General features: G+C 39.5%; 1 protein-coding gene across 2 annotated transcripts; it reads left to right on the top strand.

Moving 5' to 3' along the window:
- Nucleotides 1-4,065: 4,065 nt before the first annotated feature.
- rspo1 (R-spondin 1) lies at nt 4,066-22,645 on the top strand. 2 transcript variants are annotated; one of them, XM_069703810.1, is made up of 6 exons: nt 4,066-4,277; nt 8,413-9,022; nt 11,089-11,283; nt 13,521-13,664; nt 14,912-15,136; nt 19,222-22,645. In XM_069703810.1, exons 2-6 carry the CDS (start codon nt 8,926-8,928, stop codon nt 19,452-19,454), a joined length of 894 nt encoding a protein of 297 aa, XP_069559911.1. In that variant the 5' UTR covers nt 4,066-4,277; nt 8,413-8,925; the 3' UTR covers nt 19,455-22,645. The 2 variants fall into 2 exon arrangements, with proteins under 2 accessions (XP_069559911.1, XP_069559912.1); XM_069703811.1 differs by having other exon boundaries at nt 8,410-9,022.
- The last annotated feature ends 1,092 nt before the right edge of the window (nt 22,646-23,737 follow it).

Genomic DNA, 23,737 nt, shown 5'->3' with positions numbered 1-23,737 from the left:
TTCATTCTGAATCCCATTATTGTTCTCTCTAGCTCTTTAAAGCTAATGCAGTGATAAAACTGATCGACTGCGTTATTTCGACTAATCAATCATGACTTTTCAGCTTTTACTTTCTGGATTTGTTTTTTTTTGCATCATAAAGAATAGCCAGCAGAAACACAAATGAATCAGTTTTGTAGAGAGCTGTGAGAAACATCTGCATCAATCACTGACTTGTGGGTAATTTAATCAGTCCGATTTAGCTCAGTCAGCACCGCATCTTGTCATAATCTAGTGTAAAACGTAATGTGTAAAAACGTAATTTTTAAGATGTAATTTGGTGTTTGTGCATTGCCATTACTGTTCAAGATGCACCAAGTTTGACATTTGCCATCACTTTTTGCACAGTGTGTGTTTTCTGATGCTAATTTGGATTTTGTTGTGTGAAATTCTTCTTTATGGGGAAAGGCTGGGTGCCCTTGGCCTCTTCTTTCTCTGTGACTTTCATTTTATATGCAGCAATTACATAATTTGCCAACAGCCTCACAAGTAAACATTTAAGCCAACATTACACCCATTAGTTTTATACTCTAAACATAAAAAACACCACCACTTGTGTGCAACATTTTAATTTTGTCCAGACCGTCATTTGATTAATTAAGGCACTTGATGACAAAGGGTACTGGCTGTTCTGTTATAATGTACTACATTTAATTGAAATCTTATGCTGTCAAACGCATGAAATGGTAATGAAAAGCATGGTTTTCTAATGAATAATGCACAGGAAAGTACATACAGTACTTCCATAAACCATTTTTGTTGTTGTTATCCTGTCTTGATTGGTCCTTTATTGCTTATCTTATGCTGTGATGTTTAAATTCTATCATGACCAATAGGTAGTTGAAAGTGTTTATTCTAGTATCTTATCTTAAAGCATCTGATGATGCCTTATATAATCGCTGTGTAATGCTTGTTTGATAATTGAGCTACAGTTTGTTCTGACACAATAGCACGCAGTGATGAGGATTTCTGCACTGATGCCTGGCAAGATATTTGACTTTGAAACAAGCTTTAGAGGACTTTGAGACATGTTACAGAAAAGTGCTGCACACACAAACTTTGTAACAAACCTGTTTATTTACTTTTGACACATCCTGCAAGAACGGCCAAGTCTGAAATAATTCTAACAGCACATGAAAAGATGTGCCGGAAGAAAGAACTGCCTTGAGAACAAAGCTGATCAAGCCACATTACCTCATAGCCCATCCACGACACACACACACACACACACACACACACACACACACACACACACACACACACACACACACACACACACACACACACACACACACACACACACACACACACACACACACACACACACACAAATAAGACCATATATATGTGTAGGGTCTGCAGCTACAATGCACGGTCTGTTCTAACACTTCTCTATCAGAGCCAGAATTCAGGTTTTCAGCATTTAGTGCTATAGAAGCTCTTCTATGGGATCAGACCACACGAGGCAGCCTTCGCTCCCGTCGCACATCAATGAGCCTCATGGCTCCCATGACCCTGTCCACCGTTCACTGGTTGTCCTTCCTTGGAACACTTTTGATAGGCTCTAACCACTGCATACCAGGAACACCTAACAAAATCAACCATTAGATGCTCTGAACCAGTCGTCCAGCTATCACAATTGGCCTATGTCAAAGTATACATATACCATGTATAGATTGTTAAATGTAAGTACATAAATTGAGTTTAAAAGACATTAAAGAGACATTGTCTGAAAGCAATAGAGATTAGGACACCGTGCTGGAATCAGTAGGGAACATATCTCCTCACTGTGAGAATCAAATGAAGAAAGATCGGCTGAACAATGATTTTCTTTCCTTGTATCCCGATTTGTAATCCTAAATGTAGGCACGGATGTCAAATCTAAACCTGTATGATGTGTACTTTAAAGGACTGATCACGATATATTGTGTGGTAAAAATCAGCCCTTTTTGATTTACAATTTTTTTGCAAACAAACGTATAATTTCCGTCTTTGGATGATGGATATGAAGAACATCTGTATATCTTTCTCTGACATTCTCTCTGTTCTGCACAGTCACAATGTTGGAGTCATAAACCTATCATTAGTAATCATTAATCCCCAGGTCTCTCTTAAAGTGGGCTGCTCTGCAGTCTACTCTGGAGGTATTACATAGCCCATAACTACCCTTGGCCTTTATTCTATGACAGAAATTATGACCTTAATAAAGCCGACTTTGCAATATTTGCATGCATAAGCATCTTACAAGTGATACAAAAAGACTGTCTGGCTCTGTTGTAGGGTTCCCCTGGGCCATCTATTGGCAGGCGGTGGACGTCCGCATGATTTAACGGGCTGTCAAAGTGACTCAAAAATGCTTTAAGAATAAAAATCCAACAGGCCAATTCAGAGGTGCTACTTCTCACTTTACATTCTTAATGTAAAATAGTAACATTCCACATCATGTATGGTAGATTACCTCTGTTGTTCCAGCCGATTCTCAGTGGAGTCTTTAGATGAATCACATTTGATTCAACAAAACCAGGTTGCACACATTGGAAATAAATGAATGTACCAGATAGGATATTGCATGCAGGACTAAGTCAGTTTAAATTTAACCTTCGGTATCATGTCTGGTTTTCTTTCATGACAGACGTCATGACTCCATCACTGGCTGTCATAAAGATGGAGTGGTGATGGGTTGTTTTCAGGTTCTTGGCTCAGTTTATTTCTTGGCCACAGGACGAAAAAACAAACAGGCTGCACTGTAACTTTATTCTCATGATAAATCCTTCAGCAGGATAAGTGTAACTGAATGTGGCTGGTGTTTATCCAGTAGTCCTTCTCATCGTAACACTGTTGATAAATGTCCCGGTCTCAAAACAAGGAATGCTGGTCTGTATGATCTCCAAGAATGGATGTTTATGGTTTATGGCCCCCTGTTGGATAACAAGGAAATGGGGACTGTTCAGACTGTTCTGATGTCTGCTTATTGTATGTGTAGATGTATATTGTTTGTGTTAACCTGAGGACTGGGATATTTTTATCCTATAATAATGATCTCAAGTGCTTCATAGGATTTTCAAAACACGTGTGAATAGAAAGCTTTCCTTCATATTATTTTTCCTCCATCTCAGAGTTCAGTTAATAGGTAAAACTATATTTTGTCGCACAGTGACACCGTGTACTTGCTGACTAACCATAACAGTTTCATAATTGTTGTTAAAAGTGTCAGAAATTCAGTCATTTACAAAACACATATGAACCAATAACTTGATGTTGGGAAATAGCTTGTTTGTTGTGTTTATAAATTGATTTCAAAGTCCCCCTTGTGTGTTTCTGTTCTCTGCTTTACACCACATTGTATTTTATACTGTATTTTAACTTTCTGTGCTCCATCTTTCTTGTTTAAGTGTGCCCTCAGTTGGATGTAGTCTTTCAATTTTCTGTAAAAATACTTGTCAGTAACTTCCATGCAGAACTTTAAAAAACAAGATAAAGCTGGTGAAATGGAAGTGACTAACAGATGCTAAAGAACAATTAGAAACTCATCTGTGTCTGTCTTATGTTGAAAAAAATGTCATTTTAGTTTTACTTTCTTGATGTTTTGTGCGTTATATTTAAGTTGTCTTTGCAATATTTTTCAAATTATTTAAAAGATGGAATACATGTGAATTTGCTGTTGAACATAAAACCTTTACACTCAAAGTCCACCGCAGGTTTTTCATCTCTCAGTGAAAATTGAAGGGGCGTGGCCTGTAATACCCGCTGGCAGTGCTGGGGTTTGGATGCAAATATCACGGCTTTGTAACTACTTGCCTGAGTTGGATGCAGCTCGAGCTCTAAAGTGGATATAAAAGAGAGCACCTCGCGGGAGCTTCAGTGCAAGCACGCGCTCTGACTTCAGAAGACGAAGGAAAGTCTCAGTGACCCTTTTCATCGGAATATCTTTTTTTTTTTTTTTTTTTTTTTTTTTTTTTTTTAGCATGTCATCTTAGTTGGAAGACTTCATTTCAAATCCATTGCACATTTTCTGTCTGCTGCATCCTTTAAGCAGCCAAATAGGGAGTTACCTCGTAATTGAGTCATATCATAAAAATCATGTCTTTTTAAATGATGACAGACAAAAGTTGCATGGCGGTATCCTGTAGGAGGAGTTCTTTGTGACCAAACAAGTAACGGATTTTCCCTTATAAAAAAGGAAACTGAGATCCGACCGTTCAATGACCAGCTGTATTCGTCTCTGATGTGCAGGTCAGGTGAGTTCATTGTAATTTTTTTTCAAAATTTTATTCTATTGGGTTAACCAATGTGGTCCAGCCTTCATCTCAGATTTGGGTCTATACTTTTTATAAAATTATTTTCTGTTGCACCCTAAACAAACTAAACGTTCTCGTTTAAAAAAAATAATTGACATCATTATTATTATTATTATTATTATTATTATTATTATTATTATTATTATTATTATTTATCAGGTTGATATAAATTATACCTGTCTATTAAATTTTATTTTACAATCATTAATATTTTAATGTTTTCTTTCCAGAAATTCATTTTTAAACATATATATATAATTTAACACCAAGGATAGTGAGAAATAAGAAATAGTTCTGTATAAAAACTGAATTGAACTTTAGAATTGTAGAGTTTTTCCTCTCACACGCGTTGTTACACCACACTACCTCCAAGTCATCCTCGGTAGCTGAGTAAATGTCAGCCTCCACAGTTTCAAAGTGAAGACCATGCAGGAAGAGATTTAGAAAAAATAACAGGACAGTGTGGAGGTGATAGCAGAGATGCTGGAGTGGGAACAGGTGGAGGTCTGTGCTTCATTTTCCTTCTCCCTGAAGGGAAGAGTAATGCAAATGGCTGTAATCTAGGACGGTGTGTGAGCCTTTGAAGATAAGCTGACCTGTGCTCAACTGAGCTGTGCCGGATCAATCCTCCGTCTGTGCAGGCTTCAGTCTTACATGAAAACTTTTTTAAAAAGAGAGTTTGGAAGTGTTTTGATTGGAGGAAGAGCTGTTTTTTTTTTTTCTTTGTTCTTACAAGTGCTTCATATTTGACCTCTCACTCTGTGAACTCTTTAAGCTGCAGAGCAGAGGAAATGATTACCAGAATAGTGAGGTGGATAGACAAACACCTGGCGCAGCCGGCCACACTCCTTGATGTGGACAGACTCATCATTTTACAGACTTGGATAGAAAGTTGTTGAGAACCTGTATCAGGATGATAGTGAAGCTTGGTCGTCCTTTTTTCTGTTTTCTGCTCCTCTCTTTCCATTTGTCATGGTGGGCGAAATTGTCTCATGCTAGCAGAGCTTATAGTTTGCATGTACACGTCAGGGATTTTACCAATATCAAAATAAATTTAGCACCGAGTGAGCACTATGACCGGGTGAAATCACCCACAAATTGTAGTCGCTTTATACCCGGCACACACGAGCAGCCACATTTCAGGAACCAAATGATTTATTTAAAAACAAGAGTTTACCGCTAATTCTACTTTTGGTGTCCATGTAGTAGATGCCACTTAAGAATAATTTAATTTTGAATGGAAGAGGGTTTTTTGGTTTGTGTAATTTTGCAGCAGAACAGTAAAAGGGTCCCATGTGAGGTAAAAGATATAATGACTTAAACAAAATCATTGTTCTTTGCTTTTTTTCTTTTTTTTTCTTTCTTTGTCTCAGACTTGTCAGACATTTCCAATTCTAGTCCTTCCATAGCCTTCTCAGTAGGTCTATTTGGCACACACGAAACATATAGGTGATCTTTGTTCAGCTCTTAAATATACCAAGAGGTTAAGTTACAGGCTTAAAGTTCACCGACAGGCATTTGTAACTCTGAGCTCAGAGTTGTGGCACCTTCTCGAGTTCAATAAATTCCCAGTGTGGGAGCTCCCTTTCAGGATTTGAATAATTGATGGATCAAACTTTGGACTTACAAAGGAGGCAATTTTATCTCCTGACTATTTGATGAGCCGGGCTGAGTTTCATTGGGCTCAGCTGAATGTGGCTATTGGTGGGGAAAGACACGCAGTTAAATGGATGAACGAGCAGAGACAGAAAACTTTTAAAATGTACAGGTGCCACAGTTGCTTGTTTATGATGTGGCAAGTTAAAATAGGGCATTACAAACAATGCAGATGGACTACACAACAACAACTTTTCTCTGATTGCTGTACTCTGCCGCCTGATTCTGCTTGTCACTTATCTCTGCTGTGTGAGAGCTCGTATGGATGGGCTGAGGTGGGCTTTTGGCAGGTATCACAGTCGTAGGAGTGCTGGGTTATGAAAGAGTCTCTGGCACATGTCTTGAGTTACTTAGTACTGGAAAGGTTATTTTCTGACTGATCCAGAGAGCATGTCTCGCTCTCCAATCACCATTCTCTCAAGGAACAAACAGGTGCTGCCAAAGACACTCTTGGATCTTTCCTGTAAATATGACTTTAGCCGAGAGGTGTCGGTGAGATTCTGAGTCGTTAGCGTTAAGAGCTAAATAAACTTCGAGAGTGTGAACAGTTTGTCATGTAGGAGAGGATACAAATACCCCTGACCTAAGTTTAGGTATGAAGCAAATCTTTTGAATTGTAATGCTTAGAAAAGGAATTTATTTTTCTTTCTCTTTTTTTTTTTTTTTAATGTATTTGTATATAATTAGGAAATTGTGCTTGGTTGCCTGTGTATTTGATGAATTTTCTTGATTCATTAAACATCAAAAGGCTTCGACAGATGCCACTCTTTACGAGCGATGCTACTAAATTCCATCTAGCTCATGAAATGAAATAGTAATAAACTGTTTTGCAATAATATGACTGTTTTGTGCCGAGTGACTCTCTTTTCTTCCATTGTTGAAATAGAGTACAGCTTCACAGTACAGTTTCTAGTCATTATTATCCACACTGGGAATCAGTCTGCATTCACTGGTACTTGTGTTTAAGTTTGAAATAAAATTAAAAGAAGAATGTTATTTATGGGAATTGTATTTTTTTTTTTTTTTTTTTTTTTTTGTCGTGTCAAGCTAAACTCATATTGTGGATGCTAAAAAATATTTTGGTTCATTGTCCAGCTAAGAGAAATATTGTGAAATTATTTTGTCTCTTTTGATTTATACTTTAGCAAAGAATGTAATGTCGCATGCTGGAATGTTTAGACACACCAAATGGCATTGTCCTTTGTGTGATTCAGAGCCACAACCAACTTAGCGGCCAAATACGGTCCTATTTTTCTATATTGAGCTGCGAGGGAGGACCGCCCATTGCTTAGATACTAACATGTTCTGTGTGTCCTCTTCACACAAAAGCTGTAAATACAGGCAGCACATGGCACTATCTAAAAATGATCTTAGCACCAAATATGACAAAGGCCCTCAGTCGGAGTGTGTGTTGCATTTCCCCAGAGAGCGCTGACTTCACTGTATTATCGAAGGGTAAACCTGCTCAGTTTGTCATCCAGGGACAAACACAGCTTGAAATGCAATTCCCCCAAAGTGTTTGTGGTGTTTGGTTTCTTTGTTGCATGAATGATCAATTGTTTAGCCGATCATGATTTTAGTTCTTCAGATCACAGAGACTTCTGATGCATCATACTGAAATAAATGCAGGCCAAATAATACTGTGTTTTATCAGTTTAGAATCTAATGTTTAATGTGGTTCGAGTACACAGATGTGTTGACAGCACACTGATGCTATTCTCTTACTGTTGGAAAAACATATTAAATTACAATTTTGGCTTATTTGCTTGCTTCCTGAGACTTTAGAAGAATCCCACTCTCATATCTACTATAAATATGAAGATACCGTCAGCAGCCGGTTAACTTTTCTTTGTATAAAGCCTGAAGAAAAGAGAAGCTAAAAATGTACAATCACTGGACTTTTGTAGTTTTACGAGGGGTTAAATTGGGGGATATTTCTTGGCTGGGCGCAGTAGTCTTTTCATAACTATTAGGATGCTAGGCAACTAGCAGAAACTACAACGAGTTACAGCACCTGGCTAATAAATAGTGTGACGTGCAGGCATAATCTCACTAAAGACTGCAATTTGTCATTTATGCACAACACTTTTGGAGCGATTAAACAAGATATAATGTGCTAATGAGACTTCACCTTTGGATAGAGCCAGGCAGGCTGTTTTCTCTGTTTCCACTCTTTCCACTCTTTCTTCTAGGCTAATGGGCTGCTGGCTTTAGTTTTGTATTTATTAGAAAAGCCTGACAGAGTTTCTCATCTAACTTTCAGCAAGATAGCTAATAAGCCTACAAAATGTCAAAATATTCCTTTGCCGTTTTCTTTACAGTTTATCTGTAAAGTATCTGTATCTTTCCTGCTTGTAAACTTGCCATTTTTTTTTTTGTCTTCTCTGCCCCGTTTTTTTTTTTTTTTTTTTCTCAGCAGGTCCTGCTACAAGCAAATGTGTAGTCACACATAGTCAAAAACTTGCATCCATCTTTTGTCAATTGGCGAGCCCTTATTTTAAAGCTTCCTCTAACAGGAAACATGCCTGTGAGCACTTACTGACAGCAAACCTGCATCAAACAGACATTCAATCTGTGCTCCCCTGCCAGCTCACCACAAGCTTCATGGGTTGACCCACTAGATGTTGAACACTCTCCTCCTCTTCATCCTATGACACCCCCCCCCCTCCATCCTACAGCCCCTGCTCTGTTTGCTCCAGTACCACCACCAGCGTGATGGCTTGTTGTGCCTCGGGCTTGTTTGAGTGAAAGATACAGAGAGACTGGGGGGAGGGACAGACAGAGAAGGAGAGCAGTGCTGCGGGAGAGAGGAGGGATCATCAGCGCCAGCAGCAGAGGGATCCACCTGTCCCACAGAGGAAGGGGGACCCCCCCACCTGATCCATCCGGTTGCAGGGGGGGACCCTGCATAGCCTGGAAGGCAGCAGGGACTATGCAGCTGGGACTGGTGGCGCTGGCAATGGTCTTTCTCGGCTCCATGGGTCACAGCGATGTTCTCAAGCTCTCCAAGGCGAGAAGGCAGAGACGCGGTGAGTTCTCACTTTGTCAGTTTGTTTTGATCTCTTGTTTTTCTTCCACTGCAGCACTGCTGCTTTTCGTTCTGTGGTCTGAGTCACTGTGGTGGATGTCTTATAAACATTGAACCAGCAAAGTAAAGATAACATTTTGTTTATTTTCTCATCATTCCTATTTGTTTTTCCTTGGCGGGTTGTGTTAGGTTCAGTGTTTCCCTGGAACGGCTCATCTTTCTTCCTCTTTTTAAGATCATCCCTCTCTCAGTTTATGTAAAACTTTTATGGGCATTAGAGTTGTTTATAGAGGGCTTTTTGATGGATTCATTCTTAAAGCCATCGCTCTTTTCGTGTCTGGCTGTGTGGGCACATAATGGAGTGAGTACCTGACAGTTCTAAGCTTTCAATTGGACCGTGCTGCCGATATTGTTGTAAGCATTTTTCTGACCTCACGTCGACTATGAGTATACTCTGAGTAGCCCCAGAGCCTCAGCGCTGGTGTTAGTGTCAGCTTTTAAATAATTTTTCTTTTACACACGAGGAGCTTTCAGCCAATGCCAAGCTCACCCCAACCTCGCTGAACCAGAATTAATTTAATACCATGACTGGCCACAGCAGCAGATGTGGCGTTCTTAAAATCACACATACTGGGAAGTAAAAGCTGTTGTTTGTGTCTCAGGAACTGAATACAGTGTACAGTACATTCACATATAGGCCTACATGCACAGTGATGCTGTCACAGTTCATCTTTTGGCACTGTAATGAAGACAGAAGGATTGGGCTCACTCACCAGTCCTGTGTGAGTGCCCTCTATCCTGTCACAGGCGGTTGAGGCGTTTCCCCCTTCAGATGTAGATGATATTTGTAATTTAACATTTGATTTACAGCTTTTTCAGAGATTTTTGTTGAACGTCCCTCCTGGTGGGCAAATAGCTGAGAACAGTACGGCTTGTTTTCTTCCCTGTGGGCTTTCTGTGTTCCCTCTCTGAATTAATTTAGCATCATGCAAACATTAAACTGGAAACATCGGAGAAGCGAGTAGACATTGTAACACATTACTCCTTGTGCTTCAAACACTGCAAGCTCTCTCATTTTACAATACACCACCTGTCAAAAACACTTTATACCATCACATTTAATCACATTTGTGGATTTATATACTCCTTCGGTTGCAAATGATTACCTGGGACAATTATTACTTTTAACGTTATTAGTGGTAGAGAGCAATGAGACCTGGTTGTAATAGCTGCTGGCTGCCGTGACTCAGACGTGGAGTTCTGTTTGTGGAAAAAAAACAACCTTTTAACACTTTCTCCATCCGATTTCTGGGAGGCTAGACGGCAGATTGATTGCTGTATGTATATTTAGAGCTGACATAGTACAGGACGTAGTACAGGACTCTAAATCAACTCGGACAACTGTTGTTTTGACGCTGAATGGTTTTCAGAAAAAGAATGTGCACTTTAACACACTTTTCCTCGAAATGATCTTGATTTCTGGTTGTGTATCTTTGCCTTTTAAAGCAACAAGATTCATGTCTGAGACTGAGATTAAATGTGAGAGTGCATTTGTAGTGCAGTTTCGGACAGGGGATACTTGCTGGTTGGTACCACTAAGATTAAAGCACGTACAGTATTCACGTCTGTCACTACCGCGGTGCTCTTATGCCAAGACCGTTTCTGACTGACCCCAGTGTTAGTTACTGGCTCTTGGTTGAGTGTCAGCCCCAATTACCCGGGTTTCTCCAAATGAAAATCTGTTAAGGATCTCCGGCAAGCAGTTTGAAGTAAACAGTGAGTAACTTTTCAAACAAAGATGTTTGGCCGGGCCCTCCCCTAGATTAAGCTGCAAGCTTTAACCCCTGTTTGTTGGAATGTTAAAGTGCTGGCATGTTTATTACTATCTGTGTGGACGCCAGCGAAATATTGCACTTCCCCGATGTTGTTCTCAGGCCGAATTTCGTCATTAAAATTCATGTGTGGCTGGAAACAATTCATCTTTTTACATGATGGTACACCATGCTGTTCTGTTACCTACCTCAACGTGGCTGTTCTTTTCTCTCTGTTTACCTTATGTCTCCACAGTTAGTACTGAGGGGCCACCATCCTGCCCCAAAGGTTGTGACCGATGCTCTGAGTATAACGGCTGCATTAAATGTAAGCCCAAGCTCTTCATCTTCCTGGAGCGCAATGACATCCGTCAGATAGGCGTGTGCCTCGCCTCCTGCCCCATGGGATACTTTGGCATGAGGAACCCAGAAGGAAATAACCGATGCACCCGTGAGTTTGACTTTGTGTTGTAGGCTCTTAACGTGAGCGGGATGTGAGAGGGCACATTACATTTGTAAATACGAATGTGGAGAAATCTTCCAGATACATGAAGGCTCCAGCTAACTCTTTACTCTGTAAAACTCAACACAGCTGGTGTCAAATCCAGCCTTTGGAAGTAATCTGTTTATCTTTGACTCATCCTCTCCTGTTTATGTACAACATGGGGGTATTTAGAAGTACAGGGGTGCTCCTGCTCGTTTTTTTAATTTTTTTATCTTGTGTATCTTATTTGAATATTTTAACTTTTCTTTGCCACTTTTTTAGTATAACAAAGATCTAAATTATTCTCATCTTTACATAGATCACTTACTCGTGAGTGAATAAGATGCACCCCCCTATTACTGAATGCGCACTAACAAGAGGCAAATGGCCAGCAATAAGTAAATATAAAAAAATACTTGATGATGATGAAATCTTTTTGTTTGCTGCTTCTTATTCCAGTAACAAGACGCACAAAATTACCAAATACAGAAAAATATTTACTAAATGTGAGTACAATTTGTAACTGAAACTGTGTTCATTGTAATTATGGGCAAGTTTGGCTCATTTGGAAAGTGGGCAAAAGGGTGGCCACAATACTTACCAGACTGACTTTGCTGGATCTGGTAGCACTGTTCCTGTACTTGTAGGCGAGGAGTGCCAGCAACTCCGTACGTTGTCTGTTTCCCCTTATGTGTGGGCAGAAAACAGGATTGGAACAAAAATCCCGACAAAAACATTTCTAATACAGTGTTGTTTGTCTGCTTTTGAGAGGATGTCTGTGTTTTTTATTTGGCCTCAAGGGTTCATGCCAGGCCACAATCCATGTTTGTTATGCTTTCTGTTTGACACATATTTTATTATGATACTTCTTTATGGTGTCATGTACGGCCTGTATACATGGTCTCCAGATTATTTTACAAGATGTATAATGACTGTCATTATTTCCACATGTTTAATACACCACACAGTGTCTGTTGGATAATCCATGTCTGCATAAGCTTAATGAGGATAAAACTCATTACCCTGTTTTGGTCATGCAACATTTTCAAGTTTTAATATTTCAGATAAAGAGATTTCAAAAGCTTTATCGGTAATATATTTTCATAGATTCCGTTTTTTAATTTGCATTTACAATAAAGATTATACTTAATAGAGTAATCTTATTTTCCATATAAAGTTTGTTGCATCTGTACAAGTGATACCACTGGAATTATTGCTATTTTAAATGCAACATCCTTTCACTGTCCTTGTTTTTTTGTACAGTGGGCTTATTTTCTCAACACATTATTTTTGGAGGCCCCCAGTGGCTAACCTGTATTATTATCTAATCATCTGACTTTATACATGTCATCCCAGAGTCTCTTGTTAATATAACATTTGTCTTACATTATAGGGCTACAAATGTCAGTGCTGTCAAATTTAGCTGTCAAGGGCTTAAAAATAGTAATTGGGAGCAGGAGGCAAGAACATTAGGATTTCACTGAGGGAGTCAGTGTTAGATCATTTCTAACCTTGGCATCAGACCAGCAATGCAGTACAAATTCTTAAGTTTAACAGACATGAATACAGCCAGTCTAGAACTGAATAAATTCCCTATATAGAAATACAGACAGATATTTAGAGATTTCCATCTGTCTCCACTGTTTTTGTTTGATGAAATGAATTGTCTAGAATAAGGAAGTGTCTTTAATGATGAAGCTTTTGCAAGTCCTTTACAATGACTGGGTTTTATCCTCTTGTGTTTGTAATTATCTAAATTACAAGAAGTTTGTTGTTTGAGTCAGAGATTTTAATGAGTCAGCGATGTGGAGAAACCCACCTTGAGAAGTCCTCTGAAGCAATAGACTTCTGGCTGTACTCATTCACACCGGCTTTCCAAAAAAAAACCAGAAAGCCTGTGGTCCATATGTTTTTAAGAGAAGAGTTTTATTCCCCTCAAATATATCTATTGTTTAATCACTAATAAATCTCTCAGAGGAAATCAAATTCAAGTTCCTCTTGTACTTTCTCTTGAGAACTGTGAATGAGAACAATTAATATTCAATTAATACTTATTTCTGTTTCCATCAGAAATTTTCTCGAAGAAAAAATAAATAAATTTGAAAGCAATAAAATTAACACTCATCATCCTCAGACTCAATGTGACTTTAAACTGAAATTATCTCTATTTGATCCTCTCTTTTTGTCTCCCCTGTGTTTTTCAGAATGTAAAATAGACAATTGTGAAGCGTGTTTCAATCGCAATTTTTGCACAAAATGTAAGGAGGGCTTGTATTCACACAGTGGGAGATGTTATGTCAGCTGCCCTCCAGGCCAACGCACTGCCAATGAGACCATGGAGTGTGTCGGTGAGTGACCTTTAACCTTCCATTGTTTACCAACTTCAAAACTTAAACACAGCATCACTGAAAGCAACATGTAACATATAAACCACACTTGCGCTTTGCTTTCTGTTCTTATTTTTCTGGTGCTGATCATTCTGTCATCAGTTAGAAGCGACAGTATTAACATTGAAATGAATGTCTCTCCAGGCATCTTTGCACAGGGCTTCAAAGACCTGAAAACCTGACCTTTTGGCATCACGATGTTCCTTATAGTTGAGCCTACACATCCACATAGAACAACCCGGTATCACAAAGCATGTAATACACCTGTCAGTCTACTGCACAAAACCATGTCAGTGTCATGTCTTACTTCAGCAAGGTGTCCTACATTTGGTCTCAAAAACGACTTGGTTAGATTTAGGAAATAAATTATTAATTTGGGTTAAAATAAGTGATTTTATTGTAGATAACGTAGTAGTAATGTGAATTGTTAGTAATTCAAATTAAATACAATTTCTGAGTTGCGGACTGTATCCCTCTTTGTTCTTTGTCATATGACCTCTATCACATGCCCTCCTTCTTCAACCACGGTTATACTTGTGCTTTTTTTCACACCTCAGCGAGGCAAAACGTGACATTGACACACTACCCTCTAGTGGACTGGCGAGTGTATGTGCAGTGGTTAGCATTGTCACCTCAGTCAAAAGGTTCTGGGTTCGAATCTGGGCCCGGGCCTTTTTGTGTGGAGTTTGCATGTTCTCCCGGGTACTCTGGTGTCCTCCCACCCTCCAAAAACATGCATCTCAGGTTAATTGGTGATTCTACAAAAATTGCCCTTAGGTGTGAATGGGAGCGTGAGAGGTCTTTGTTTCCGGCTGTCTCTATTTGTTGGTCCTGTGATGGACTGGCGACCTGTCCAGGGTGTACCCTGCCTTCTGACAGGATAGGCTCCAGCCCCCCTGTGACCCTGTTCAGGATCAAGCAGGTATAGATGATGGATGGATGGATAATAAACCCAAAAAACTAGACTTTGTCATATGCACACTATACTCAAGGGCTATACAGTGCAGTACATTTTCATGTTCCCAGCGATTTTCCCAATGTATTCTTCTCTCCTACAAAATTAAAATGTTCAGATTTTTAAATGACTAAAAGTCATTGTCCTGAGTTGTATAAAGCAGACAGAGTGGCTATGAAGAAAATTTAAAATTTTGGAGCTGCAGACTGTTCCCTGACTACCTTAATTGTGTATAAATTTTTTTGTGTCCCAGGTCAGCGTGCTTCAGAGTGTGAACTGGGTGAGTGGAGCCAATGGGGTTCTTGTATGAAGAAAAACAAAACATGTGGATTTAAAAAAGGCTCCCAGTCCCGGGTTCGTGTGCCCCTTCCGCAGGTTCACAGTCCGGACACCTCGCCTGCTTTTGTACCCTCACAGACCTGCACTCAAGAGACAGAGAGGAGGAAGTGTGTCGTGACCAAGACGCCTTGTGTCAGAGGTAAGACAAATACACGTACAGAAAACATATACACTGAAGAAGAAATTGTATTTAGTTTCTAATTAAAAAAGTACAGCTAGTGTTAGCTTTGTGATCTGACGACAGTACTCGGATAACAGATGAGCAGGCAATAAATTGCATGCGTTTCATGAAAAGCCTCCACAGTTAATATGATGATGGATGGAACCATTACTCAATATTCAAAGGCCTGAAGTCACGCCAGTGTGTATGTGACCCGCAACGTGTTGATTGGGTTTGGTTTGGCAAAGCGCGCAGAAGGATACAGAATCTCTTGACTGTTCAGCATGTAAACAAAAAACTTAATGTACGAGCCAAGCAGATGAAGGGCGGACATTACGCACTGCAAAGCTGGACCGGGATCAGAGCTGGAGAGAGCTATTTGTTCTGAAGACCGTTGAAGCGGCTGGTTTACACGACCCTGACATATTTGCTCGGGCTTTTTTCATCCACACAGCAGCTTTCTCTCCAGCAGGTTAACAGTCATTCTTGCCAGTCAGTGGCCATTATCAACTTTCATAACAGCTTATTAGGCACTCCTGGCATCATTTGCAGCTAAGGCTATTAAATGAGGGATCTGGCCAATTGGTTGACAGTGTATTAAATGAAAAGTGCTACAAAAACAACAAGGATCCTGGTTATTTGCATTTTAAATAATTGGTCTTTAACAGTGAGGCAAAGAAATCTGACTTTTTCTACAACAGTGCTCAAATGATATCCCTTACAAAATCCACTAATAAGAATGGAGCAGTTAAACCCTTTTTATTTATAGGTTTGTCCTTTTTAACTGCATTGGGCTTTTTACTAATGAAGACTCTTTAGTGAATGTCTTTGTATCTAAATGCCCCCATATATTAATGTGATTTGCTTAATGTGGCAATTTTCACCAGAGCTAGAAATTGAACTTTATTTACAAGGAGGAAGAAAACTGTAAATGAGCAGTATTTAAAGTTGTTATTGAATAATGGCATGCTTAAGGGATTTCAAGCACAGCAGCAACATTGCGTAACAATATTTGCAGTGTTGGCGACCGTACAGATGTTGCAACGTTACAGATGACATGCCTCGATATATACGAGTAAACATGGTAACGGCTTGCATATTCCAGGATCATCCTCTCCTCTTGGAAAGTTCATTCAGGGCTCTAAGTGTGAAGAACACAACGCGATCTGATGCTGGTCCCTGTAGATCTGTGGTCATGTCTGGAGGGAAAGAGGCTGGCGTGGCCTCTAAGTGCTTGGCGAGAAGCGGGCTCGTCAGCGGACAGGCTGTGACAGCACAATTTGAGAAACGAGAAGCAAACTTACTCGGTCTGACACCTGCATCCTGGAAAATATTTCAGCCTTGGATTCTGAAGAATAATTAACAGTCAAATATTATAAACTGCTCTATAAGAACTGCTACGTTGACTGCCAAATTTCTTAACTTGTAGCAAAGGTAGGTCTTATCAGAAAAGCAAGGATGATATGTGAGGTTTTGTCTTATAAGTGACGTGTCATAGAACTTTGTGGGCTGTGAAATGGTCGACTGTTGACGTTAGGAAGACTTTGAGTTCTATTTTTCCTCCATTCTGCTGCTAAATACTTGAACTTGAATGGAAATAAGATGCATGTTGCTCCCAACATGCATAGGAATGAATTTTCCTCTGTGAGGTAATTCATGGCTGATAGTACCATGACTCCGTTGAATGTAGTTCATGTGGGTAAACTCTGTGCAAAAAAAGTGCAGCTGTGGATTCGTCTGTGGGAGTTGGCTGGCAGGCTAGCTATATAAAACACAGGGGGCAGACCTTGTATAACATCAGTGATTTAGTGGTCTGCAGATCTCACGCTTTGTGTTGATTTGGCTGCAAATTTTTTCCCCCTTTTCCTGACGCTCCACAAAAAGGTCTCACGCGAAAACAGAATTTTCTGGATGCGTTATTTAATTTGTCAGACAAAATTGTTTAGCTTGGATGGAGAGGAGGTGCAATCAGGGCTGTCATAAACTGATGGAGTCCCCCTCTCTTGGCTCCATTAGTGATTTGTTAGAGAAGTAATTAAATCCTAACACAGTAAGCACATCAGCTCAGATGCTGCAGAGTGTGTTTGAGGACCCTTATTTCACTCAGACTCCACTCTCGTTCACTATGCCTCATTGATTTAAATTGAAACTATTACTGCTCAATATTAAGTGTTTGTTTGAGTAGCTGCTATAAAAGCTCGGAAATATGTTTATTGATGCAAGACATAAATGATGAGCACACTGGATAGGACAGAATCTATAATTTGAGCCAACTAAACAAATGAGGTTTCAGTTATGTTTTCATGATTCTGGCACTAATGGCTCGCAAAAAAGATGTGTTATTCCAGTTTGTGCACTACTGTGTGGGACTGAGCCTTATAGCTTTCAGTTGAGAGTAAAGCAACTGGGACTCTGCATGGGCCAGCGGTAAATAAATATTATTGTGTTTGGTCTGTCCACATTCAACTACACCAGATCTACTTTATCAGCGCATAATGATTTTCACTGGCTTTGTAGAAACATGCTTTTGCAGAAGTTTGTGAAATGTTTTCCTGTAGTTTGCACTTAAACCCCCCCAAAAAGCACCAGTTTGTACGAGTTAAAAAATGATGGTAGGGAGATAAACATAGAGCGTATTACTGCAATGCAGTAGACAAACATGGTGGCGCCATAAGCTCTCCTGTTGTCAGCTGTGCATGAAAACTGTCCAGTTCTTGGCGTGTGTTCACTCAGTTTTCAGCATGTGCAGAGTCTCAATGGACAAGCTCATAACAAACAACCTCCGGCGTAACTGCCCTTTCTCAAATATACAAAATCAAACACTTTTTAGTGCTGCCTAAACAACAGCCACGTCACTCCGGACATAATGTCCATTTCCACTTTGTGACAGCTCTTCTCGCTGTTAATGGCCATTATTGGCCCCTTGACAACGTTTAACTCATTATGCCACAAGGGATTTTAAGGTGATTAATGTGACGGAAAATTGTTACTTCACTGCCCTCAGAGCTCTTACAGTCCGTACATGTGCTGCAATTTAAAATCATCAGCAGGTCCCTTCCCGTCAATGAACAGATTATGTGTGGACATTAGGCACACAGTGATGGATGTTTGTATTTAGAGAGCAATTATACTCTTAAAGTGTGTGACAGGTGTGAATTGTAATGCAAGAGTACTTACAGAGAGGTGAGCGGGGCTTGTAAGTGTGTCAAGTGGAATAAGGGAGTGAGAGGCTGCTGAAATAGACAATTAAACTGACTAAGAGTCTGCAGCCTTGGATGGCACCTGTGTGAGGGTGCACTTAGATACAGCAGTGCTTTGAGCTGAGTGCTAACATCGGCCTGCTAGCATGCTTTGAAAATACATGATGATGTTTAGCATACTAATATTTAGCAAGACAGTACAGCTGAGGCAATTCAGATAGTTGGTCATAAACCAAAGTATTAGACAATTTAAATTTGTTTTGGTACAAGAGGAAAAGTAAAGGCATCAACAATGTGATCACAAATTGTCCTTCAGGAAACAAAAGTGTCTGTATCAAATTCAAGTAGTTGTCAAGATATTTCACTCAAAAACACAGATGTGAAACTCAGTGACACGCCAGTAAAATTCAGGAGATCGGCAGAGAAATGAGGCTTGTCTGTACTCAATTTCACAGCAATTAATCCACATGTTGTTGCAATATTTTAGTCCAGTGGTGGACAAATCGGTGAACACAGCCAAAAATAATTAGCAGCCAAATATTTAGATGTATTATTTTGTCCTATATGGTTTGATTATTAGTTTTTGGCTACTTGTTGCACACTTGTTACTGCTGTACATATCCTGTATGTGCAGGGTTTATGTTTACTCTGCCGGTAATAAAAACCACACAACCACAAGTTCTGATGCATCACACATCCCATATCATCTTCTCTCAGCCTTCAGGAATCAATGTTTTTACTTTGGTTTAGCCAGGCAGTATCACTTCAACATACAACATCTGATTATGACATAAGCCTTACAAGACTTTTATTTGAGAAATAGTACAACCTAATTAATCAAGTTTCTCTGCTTTCTCATTTCAGAGAGGAAGAATAAGGGAGACAGGCAAGATGATACAAACAAGAGAGAGAGGGAGAATGCACGTGGCCGAGGACGAGAAGGCAAAGATGGTAGTAGAGGAGGAGGAGGAGGAGGAGGTGGAGGTGGAGGTGGGGGAGGAGGTGGAGGTGGAGGGGTAGGTGGAGGGGGGAAGCGGAGGAAAGGCCAGAGCAGGACAACCACCGCTTCCAGCATCACAACCAGCTCTGTCACCTAAACTCGAACGCCTGCCGATGAGGCCGAGAGAAAAACGGAGACAATGGCCTCATCTGGCAGCACCAGCCACAGACACAGAGACGCGATGAAGGAATGGATTAATGCTGCTATGCTGCATTGTAGAAGATGCAAAGAGAACTGGAGAATTGCTGCAACACAAAAGGTTTCCTGAACCTTTTAATAGGTGCGCATATCTGGAGGAGACTTGTATCTTTGTGGTACTCTGAAAGATTTGATATTCGTTCGTAAGGGATCACTGTTGGACAGCAAAACCACATTGAAGATTGTGGTTTGTGGACTTTGTTTGTGTCATGAACCTACCCTACAGTATGTCACTCTTGAACTAAGAACAGATCCTGTGTTTCAAACGCAACATTCAAGCTGGAAGCTTGATAATGAATGAAGGTTTTTTTTTTTGCTTGATGATGTATTTTGTTTGTCAGATTTTAATCACAATCTGTTCTTCATTTGTATTCTTGTTTGTGAGAGGTGGCAGATGGATTTTCTCAACAGTCGCTCTACGTGATGCAAAGACAATGAATCACTACTCATTAAGTCTTCGTATCTTTCGTTCCTATTGAGGGAAGAAACAAAAAGAAAGGCACTGGAATCATTTGTGGTTTTTGAGGACAGAAGGTCTTCTATATATCACTCTGAGGAGGGAATCTAATACAAAGCAAGCCTAAGAAAAGATGTAGAGGAGGATTACTGGGATCACTGCTCACATCCTCCTCTGGTCTCTTAACACGAACTTTTTGCCATTCGATAGCTTAGTGTTTGTTTTGAATTAAATGTCAATGTTTGTATCAGAAAATATCTCTGCACAGAAACGAGTATTTGCATGGTACAAGGTTGCATGTGCGTGTGTATGTGTGTGCGTCTGTTTGTCTCCACCTGAAGTCCGGGTGTTTGTGTACTTTATACGTGTATTCCTGCATGGACTCGAGTTGTTTGTCGACGGAGCTTAGTTGATCGTACATATGTGTTGATGTTTGCACATGTGTTAATACTGGTCTCATAGATAGAAGGAAAAAGGTCTGGAACACAAGCGGGAGGAAATGCTATATCAAATATGCAGTAAATAAAAGACACTAATGACTATATAAGCCATCAAATCAACAGCCGTTCAGTAATCAGTATGTTTGCAACAGGGTCTGAAGATTTTGCACAACTATAATGTTTCCTACTGCTCGTATTTCAAAACAATCATAGCATTTTACAGATGTATACTCCAAAAGCTGGCTTCATGACATCGCAGATACAGCGAAACGTTTCTTTTCCATGGGTTTGTTTGTTTTGATATTGGTTTCAGGAGAAGTTACATGCTACAATATTCATTCATACTATGGATCGTTTTACTGACTATGTCAAGCTGTGTTTATCATCAAACGTAAGAAGTATTAGTATCAACATGTATAGCTTATTCTGTGAAAGCCTAAATAAAGTTAAGATGAAGCTGATGACATTTCAATCATGCACTGATTTTCCACCAAATTGGATTTTGAAATGGCGTTTTAATAATTTTGTCTATATAATTATCTTCCGTTTTGTTTTGTTTTGTTTTTTATTTCAATTTTCTTGTTTACAATCTATAGCAGAGTCATGTGTATACTTGTATATTTCTCTTTTAATATTAATGACATATTTTACAAATAAGGACTAACTCTAATGATAACTCAACTAACAATGTTAATAATGAACTGACTATAGTTTATTAGAACTTGGATGCTTACTTTTACCCATTGGGAACATTGGCAAAGAAGAAACACAATCAGTCAAACTCAGACTGGTTTAAAAAAAAATCTCCAGCTTATTCAGGAGGAACAGGAAAACCAAATCCTAAACTTCCATAACAATTTACCAACTTTGTGGTTTTACTTTGATCTCTTGTACGTTACTGCAATCATATTCCTTTGCAATGAGGAAATTATAATCCACATCATGGGTGGGTTTGCTTTTTGTTTTTGCCCCCAATTAAAATGGCAGTTATCTGGTTAAACTGTTGCTGTGTTACCAAGCTGTCTTGCTGCTCCGCTCTGTTTCTGCCCTGTCAAACTATCGCTATGTTGCCTTGTTTTCAGATCTGAGCGATCACTTTTGGCAAGGACAGTTACATAACCAATAGATTCGATAGCCAAAATTAAAAACAGTAATCATAAATTTGTTTTCCAAACGAAGCAAATACATGGCGAGGAAGGTCATTCCTGGTCAAATGGAAATATTTTGACAATATTGTAAATTAAGTAGAATCATAAGGCGCCAGCATTATGAGAAAAAATAAATTCTGCTGGGAGTATGTTGCTATCCATCTCCAATTCAAAGCCCTCTGTGGCTACGGTAAAGTTTTGCTCAGGCTACAGGAAGCCATCTTGGGTGGTGGAAGAGCTTAGATGGTGTGATGGTCCCGATCACTGGCCAAATGCTGGCGCCTGGGCAGGGGTCGTAAAGGCAGAGACAGAAATAAAAACTAATGGTGTGTCATAGCCAGAAGGGAGGGGGTCTACCATGCATTGGCCCCAAAACAAAACAGCCGTTTCTCATTACCAAAGGGGAGGGCAGGGGGAACGGGAGAGTATGCACCGTAAATTACACATTCATCGCTCTTCCTGACCATAAATTCTTACCCTGGCTCCATTGGACAGAGCTCTCCCTCACCTCCCACTCTCTTTTTTCGCTCTCTTGTTCCCCACTCCCATGTTTTCCAAGAGAAATGAATGGTAAATCTTTGGAGTATATGGGTGCCCTTGATACGCCAGAATCCTCAACACTGAGTGATTTCATTACTTTAGTTTGGCTTTTAAGCTAGGCCCCAGGGAGTGTATCACATCAATAGGGAAAACCCTGTCTATGTCCGCTTGACTTAAACACAGAATTCCTGATCCAAGTGTAAACAGAAGGTAACCACCACTACACCAAATCTCCAGATCAGAATTTTATATCATGCTCATAAAGATTACTACAAGAAAACAACTTAATCTAATTAGTTTTTGTTTTCTAATGCTGTTTATAGTTTGTGTGCATATCATGATCTTCATCAGTGAATGGAGTTGGCTCAGATGTTATCATCTGACCAATATGTGGAACATTGTAAGGTGGTTACAAAAGAAGAAAGTGAACACTTACCAAAAAAAAAGGTGAATTTCAACCCCAATGACCCTGTTCAAGATAAAGCGGGTATAGATAATGGATGGATGTAGCATTGACCTAGTATTGACTAGAAAATGTGTTAAATATATTCTCCTTTTATGAACACCATCAACGCTTCTGTCTCTTGTTATTTGCTGTTTATTAGGGCCCGGGCACCGGATGGTCCGAAAGCCCTATTGTTCTTCAAGGAATTCTTCTTCCTTATTATTATCATTCCTTAAGCTTAATCGCCTTTTTGGCGGCTTTAACATACTCAAAAACTCATGAAACATAGAACCCGCATCAGTCGTGGTGAAACATTTCCATATTGTAGTGGTTTCGCGAGTGGGCGTGGCCAAATGGCTCACTAGCACCCCTTAAACTGCAGCCCCGGCACCTAGTTTCACCTACATGCACGAAACTCGGTGGACATGTGTAACGCACAAAGATGTACAAAAAAGTCTCTTGGCATCATGACCTCAAATAGCATATTTTGCTATAGTATGACTTTTTATTCATATTTTGGACGTATAGTAAGACTTTTTTGTAATATTTTGGATATGTTATAGTGTGACTTTTTTTTCATAATTTGGAAGACGTGCTATAGTATGACTTTTTTTCATATTTTGGAGGTCATCCTATAGTATGACTTTTTTTTAAATATTTCGGACGACATGCTATATTGTGACTTTTGTTCATATTTTGGACGACATGCTATTGTTTGACTTTTTAAAATATTTCGGACAACATGCTATACTATTACTTTTTTTTCCACATTTTGGAAGACATTCTATAGTATGACTTTTTTTTCACAATTTGGATGACATGTATTTTTTCACACCTTAAGTAACAGACACCTGAACATGTAACAGCTTAGCAGAAGAAGCAATAATAACTGACATCTCAGCTAACTGTTGCCACTGTACTGTTGCTTTTAGATAAGTTAGCGAACACGCCTTGTTTTGCTACTGACAAGTTCAAAATGTAATTATAAGTGTCTATCAGTGTTATGGAAAGGATTCCGACAATGTTAGGCCTTTCTGTTAGATCAGAAAACAGCTTTAATATTGCTCTGTTTGAAGCCACTAAACTCCATGAATAAAAACAGTAATTTTAACTGGACTTCAGTTTGGTGGCTTTGAACAGAGCGATATGGGA

The sequence above is a fragment of the Brachyistius frenatus genome, unplaced genomic scaffold (genome assembly GCF_029030835.1).
Source record: "Brachyistius frenatus isolate BFR_SWC_R1_liver_20210118 unplaced genomic scaffold, ASM2903083v1 Contig_48, whole genome shotgun sequence".
Lineage (NCBI taxonomy): Eukaryota > Metazoa > Chordata > Actinopteri > Embiotocidae > Brachyistius > Brachyistius frenatus.
This window is presented reverse-complemented; position numbering and strand designations above follow the sequence as displayed.

Coding starts and splice junctions, on each gene's coding strand:
- rspo1 (XM_069703810.1), top strand. CDS start 8,926: ATGCAGCTGGGACTGGTGGCGCTGGCAATGGTCTTTCTCGGCTCCATG. Junction 9,023..11,088: donor GGCGAGAAGGCAGAGACGCG/GTGAGTTCTCAC, acceptor ATGTCTCCACAG/TTAGTACTGAGGGGCCACCA. Junction 11,284..13,520: donor AGGAAATAACCGATGCACCC/GTGAGTTTGACT, acceptor TGTGTTTTTCAG/AATGTAAAATAGACAATTGT.